General features: G+C 34.4%; 1 protein-coding gene across 1 annotated transcript; it reads right to left on the reverse strand.

The window, feature by feature from the left end:
• Positions 1-259: 259 nt before the first annotated feature.
• Positions 260-4,911, reverse strand: LOC114536756. The gene is made up of 5 exons (XM_028558109.1): positions 4,774-4,911; positions 3,899-3,939; positions 3,002-3,160; positions 2,201-2,390; positions 260-1,032 (listed from the first exon to the last, which is right to left on the reverse strand). The coding sequence occupies exons 1-5, from the start codon at positions 4,814-4,816 to the stop codon at positions 260-262; spliced, it is 1,206 nt and encodes a 401-aa protein (XP_028413910.1). The 5' UTR covers positions 4,817-4,911.
• Positions 4,912-5,877: the final 966 nt, after the last annotated feature.

Consider the following 5,877-nt stretch of genomic DNA (forward strand, 5'->3'; position numbering starts at 1 on the left):
GCTTTATTGCAAAAGAACATGTGCAAATTCTATGAACTGTGGATGTAAATTATTGGACAATTCCGCACATGCATGCATTGACTTTTTCTCTTGTAAAGTATGTGACAGATACTACAAAAGTACGGCAAAAGAAAGTTTTGTGAAACTTTAAGCTAATAACTTAATAACAATAGAGATGTTATGTTCGTATATTGTACTATATTTGTCCCTGTTTGCCACGATCAAACACTGTCTTTCATGAAAATGTGTATTGCAGACATCATTTATTGTGAAGGCAAAACTTCGATAATGGTATCGTTGAAAATTGGGGTATCTTCCAAATGGAACCAGAGGAAAGCTTTGAATCACAAATATAGTACAATGGTCCATGTTCAGTTTTAACAATATTTTTCCCAAATATTTTGGTCTCATTTGACATCAATTGGTACACATGTTTTTGTGCACCACAACTATCCAACCAAAAGCCAGTTATTTTTGTAGTAGATTTTGAAGTCATTACAATATCCAACTTTCCAGGAAAATAGAAGAGCCAATACGGGTCTTTCGTTGCATTGTAAACAGGAAGAATAATTCCAGTGGCATCTAATCTATGTTGTATATTGGAACCAACAGCACACCAGGCATCTTGATCGAAATAACTTTTACAAGAAAGATACAAAATTAACCTTTCATTTTGATTTAAGGTTAAATCGATAACCTCAACATTTTCCTCTGAAGCTACCATTCCACCATAGAGAACATTATTTGCTTCTTTTTTACCCAGAATCTTGGAGAGAACCTGGCTTTTCCATTGCAGCTTTTTGGACATCATGAGAGTAGTTTGTTCTTCCTCTGGTTGGCAGTCATGTTGTGGTGGTGGTTGTTGTTGTTGTTGTTCTTCTTCTTGTCGTCGTTGTTGTTGCTCTTGTTGTTCATGTGGAAATTGTTCATGTGGAAGTTGTTCATGTGGATGCTGTTCTTCTGACTGCTGCTGTGGTTGTTCTTGTTGCTGTTTTTCAGGCAGTTGTTGCAAGCCTTCTTTTTCTTTATACTCTAAAATACATAGAAAATATCCCCAAATTTTAGGTAAAAATAATAACATCTGTTAAAAGCACATATACTAATTATACTTAGGCTCTTAGCAACTAAAGGGAGATTTTGAATGGTTGATTGGTTGATTATAACAGCGCACTATACGTTGTGTCCGGCGCTGTCCGCCCTAAAAGTACCCCCTATCGAAGTGAAGCTTTTGTTGCAATTTGAATGCATGGTCACGCACTGGTTTGTACTTTAAATATAACATAGTATACAGGGTGTCCCCAAAAAAGTAATTCTGTAAATATAAAGTTTGTTGGCTAAAAACAAGCCGGAAATTGGTAGACAGAGTGAGCTTCTGAAAAGTTGTCGCCTATAGAAAATCTGCCCTTCTGACTTCTGTAACCTACTAGAGTAACACACATTGTTTTTTTGTTTCTTGGCGATTGACTTCCAGTTTAATTTAGCTTCGTGGTTACCGAACATAAATACCCAAGATACAACAACGTCACTTAAATCTTTATGTTGACAAATATATAACTATCTACAGCGAAGACCTGATTAATACCAAATAAACAAATGCAAATACAAATTTGTCACAATTTGGGAAGGCTACCATACGTAGTGAAATCACTTGCATGATGAACAGTTTATATATTCTAACAACCATGCAGTGATTTTGGTGGAAAACACATTAAATTAACCAGCAATTTGTCTCTTAAAGCATCATTTTCGCCTCTTAAGTTTGGCGCAGAAATTACCTTCAACCCATTTTATAGAAATGACCTTCTATCCATTTTCTTCCACGTTGAAAGAAAATTTAGAAGAAATGTTTAACATTGTTTTTGTTGAAAAAAAGAAGTCAAAAATCTTCAAAAGGAATCACACATAGATTTATTCACCCTTGCGTACTCCCGGGCGCTCTCAGGCTCTCAGCTGCTCCCGGGCACTCTCGGGCGGTATTAAGGACTTTCACAGGAAACTCGAAAGGGGTGCAAAAATTAAAAATGCACAAAATAACCTAAGAGGACCATTGTTCATCACAAGCTGTCTGACAATGTAGTTTTTGCTCCAAAGCCAAGGAATTTTTGAATTTACTTTATCTTTGGTGTGAGGTGCTAGCAAATAGAATAGGAATAATATTGTATTGCACATATGCTTGTCCGTCATAACATTTCGTATTTACCTTCAATGAATTTTCTAAATAAATTGAGTGCTACTCGACCACCTTCGGAAGTCTCTATGGTACTTTTGTTTCCGATGAAAGAAACTCCAGCTCCTTCCGTTCCATAGAAAGTTAACGTATCGCCACTTCCATGCTTGTGATGCATTAAAATGACAATATCACAGTTGTTGTGGATGTTCAGAATATCAGCCTAAATGAAAAACAGCGAAATGTGATTTTGCTTTATATAGTAACACAATAATACTCTACACTATATACTGTATAGCTATGTAAATTGTTCAAATTTGATTAGATATAACTACAGTGGAATTAGTTTTTAACAACAGGAGAAATTGCAATTATCACTCGTTCTTCGGATTCGTACCCTTTTATAGCCTTCGAGACACTAAGGGGCTGTTTACATGGTCCCACTTAGCCGGGATTTAACGAAGCATGAGACGACATTGAGGCATTGAAATGAGTATATAACATAATATCATGTGCTTGTTTGGTTTCATAAAGACTTATTTCAATACCTCATAACAATCTCACACTTCGTTGAATCTCGGGTAACCAGGCTCATGTAAACAGCCCCTAAAAAATAGAGGATCTGCACAGTCATGTGACAACTTCCTAAACTCTTGGAAGTGAAACCGATAAAACTGGCTGTTCAACTTATTTTGCATGTGCGTCATACGCAATATCCTCACTACAATCATTCTTCACAGCTTCACTTCCAGGACATGACTGTGCAAAAATTCTAAATTGCACTCAAATCATACTTTGAGATATCCCAGCTTGGACGCTGTACTGTAAACATACTCGTTTTTCCATGTGCTTCCTTTGTTGCGTAATGTTCGGATTGCTCATATTTTTTAAAGCATCCAAATTCTTCTCTTTTGTTGGAAACCTCAAAGAACAACCTTGGTTCTTGCAAACCTTTTTTGCAATCCCTTGTTCCAGTCCACACCCAGAGCATCTCTAGGTATATATAAATTCAATTATGATTCTTTTATTTTAATTAGTTGGCAAGTGTAGTAAGAGAGGGGGTTTAAATACCACATCTATTTATTTTATTTTTGGGTTAGCTAAAAACTTACAAATAAGGAACTGCATGTTACCTAAGAACTATTTGATAAAAATACACTGTTCATTTTCAGGTAATGTTGGCAAACTGAGCACAATAATCACGTGCCACTAAATGGTTTTACACAACATTTGCTGTTAGTCATTAGATAAAATCACAGCCCTTGTATATGAAACATGAGTGGTAAAGAATTACTTCATTTCAGGTAAGAATGCCAATGGCAGTTGCAGGTGACTTAACACACTAATTTGCATTGCTCAATGATATGCCTAATTGTACTTTAGTTGTTACAGCTAAATTCATCAAAACCTAAGTCTGTCTGATCATGATTTTGAAAAAAACCCCACTCTTGTTCATATCTTGTAAAATACTCTTGTGTTAGACAGAGTCAATAAGTAGCTGCATGTATTTTAAAAGCCAATAAACTTGATAATGCATACATAGGTTTTGGGGGCAATGGTACATGTTGTGCTATACTAAATTTACTTGGGTAATTTTAAATTGGGTAATACTCAATTTTACCCAATGCAAATCTGAGAAAGACTGCACACACTGTACAGTTGCATACTAGACTTGCTTGGCACTTAGCTGGATTTCATCAGTCGTAGCAAATTAACATAATAAAAACTTACTTTCATCCCTTTTTTAAGACAGGTGTTGACTGTAATTGAATCTAAAAAAACATTTATATTTAATGTGGAAAATAAGTTTGTTATGAACGATTAGTGTAGATTCACCATTTTGCTTCAAAAAAGATTATTGGGGTCTTAGGGATCATATATAAAGTTATTTATGAAATTATTTTCCATTTGCATGCAAAATATACAAAAGTTCATAGTAGCCGTAACATTTTTAAGCTTAATTGCTCGGTAGTAGCTGTAACATTTTTAAGCTTAATTGCTCTTCAGTAATTTGTCTTTTGCTTATCCCTTAAATTGCAAATAACAAGGGAATCTTAATCTAATATATTAATTGCCATTACATTCAGAAACCGTAAATTAAGAAAAATTTGATGGTCAAATAATTTATATTGTCATTGATAACTTAGGAAGGAACAGTATATACATAATAGAGGATCATATGTTTGCTAAACATCCACAAATTTGAAATTTCTGATCGCAGTCATTCACAGAGGTATTGGTATAAACGTATAAAAAATATAATCTGTGGCGTTACTACACGAAAATTGCACTTGGCACCACGGAACACAGTATATAAGTGCTGACATTCTGCGTTAAGACTGAACTTCTATCTACTAAAACGAATGCTAATAACGATATTAAATTATATAAAATCATCAGCTGTTAATAAATGGGCTTTTCTGACACTTCGCCGAGGATAGCCATCAATGATCAATCCATGCATTATTGTCTTAAAAATAACAACGTTTTATATCAGAAAGCTGAGTTAATATCACAATCTCGCTTTGTCACTCGTTAAAATACAAACAGCGGAATTAAAATGATAATGCTAAAATATTCAAATATGCAAATAAACGATAACTTACCCACGCACAGTGAACTTCCCGCGCATTCCTCGCTTTCCGCCATCTTGCTCGCGCTACATTAATTTAATCACCAGGCTGTATCGCCAATGGGCGCACTCGGCCACGCGTCGCGAAATTATTGTTTTAGTAATTTCGGATGTGTTTAAGAATTCATTGATATAATAAATTTAGAAGTGGAGCTCATGTTGTCATTTATTACTCTAATCATACCTCCTCTCAGTTCAGCAATGGCGTATTCCGGTATATCCTGAGTTTTAAGTCTATCAATTGCCAGCTGTAAACTTGTCCTTGCTTGAAGACATGGTTTAGGGATGTTCTTTGGTTCAGCATTGACATGTTTTATTAATGGCCCTTCATTGTCGAAAGTCTTAGCCCCACGTAGAGACAAATTGCATTGTAAAAAGGATTGCGAAACTTGTAAGATGGCGACCAAACCAGATTGTTGTTCGGCCAAAAGCGTCATATATAAGATCTCTTGTTTATATTGTGACGCTGTATACATAGGAGAAACTGGCAGAACCATAGGGACCAGGATTAAGGAACATCTAACCATGAAAAAGCAAACGGTATATACGCATTTACAAACACATAGTAATGATTCCAGGGAGGGTTCACCCATCACCTGGGGAATACTACATTACAATATCCAATATTATAATGAACGCAAAATTTTAGAAGCTTTTGAAATTAAAAATAGTAAACATAGTTTAATGAATGGTTGTATTGGCAGATTTATTGATATATAGCAATTGTAATTGATGGACTGCACTATAAAGAGAACGGTGTATGGCTTGAACTTTTAATAAACTGATGAAGCTGTAAATAGCGAAACGTTTTTAATTATTTTAATATAAAAAAAAAATTTTATGTCCGCAGAAGTTCAAGTCTCTTTTGTAATAGTATTGATATATATATATATATATATATATATATATATATATATATATATATATATATATATATATATATATATATATATATATACACCGTCGTTATCAAAAAGGTTGTCCCTATCAATATATATACAAATATACAAATATCAATCACGTGAGCATTAAACATTGTTTATTTCGCTCATTTTTGTCTTGTTTCTTTATTATTAAC

This window comes from Dendronephthya gigantea, unplaced genomic scaffold (genome assembly GCF_004324835.1).
Source record: "Dendronephthya gigantea isolate DGI-Jeju-01 unplaced genomic scaffold, DenGig_1.0 000144F, whole genome shotgun sequence".
Taxonomy (NCBI): domain Eukaryota; kingdom Metazoa; phylum Cnidaria; class Anthozoa; order Malacalcyonacea; family Nephtheidae; genus Dendronephthya; species Dendronephthya gigantea.

What these genes read in the sequence shown, in the direction of transcription:
- LOC114536756 (XM_028558109.1), bottom strand. Translation starts at nt 4,816, where the DNA reads ATGGCGGAAAGCGAGGAATGCGCGGGAAGTTCACTGTGCGTGG. An exon ending in GGAAGCACATGGAAAAACGA is followed by an intron (nt 2,391 to 3,001) that starts GTATGTTTACAG and finishes TTTTTCATTTAG; the next exon opens with GCTGATATTCTGAACATCCA. An exon ending in ATTTAGAAAATTCATTGAAG is followed by an intron (nt 1,033 to 2,200) that starts GTAAATACGAAA and finishes TATGTATTTTAG; the next exon opens with AGTATAAAGAAAAAGAAGGC.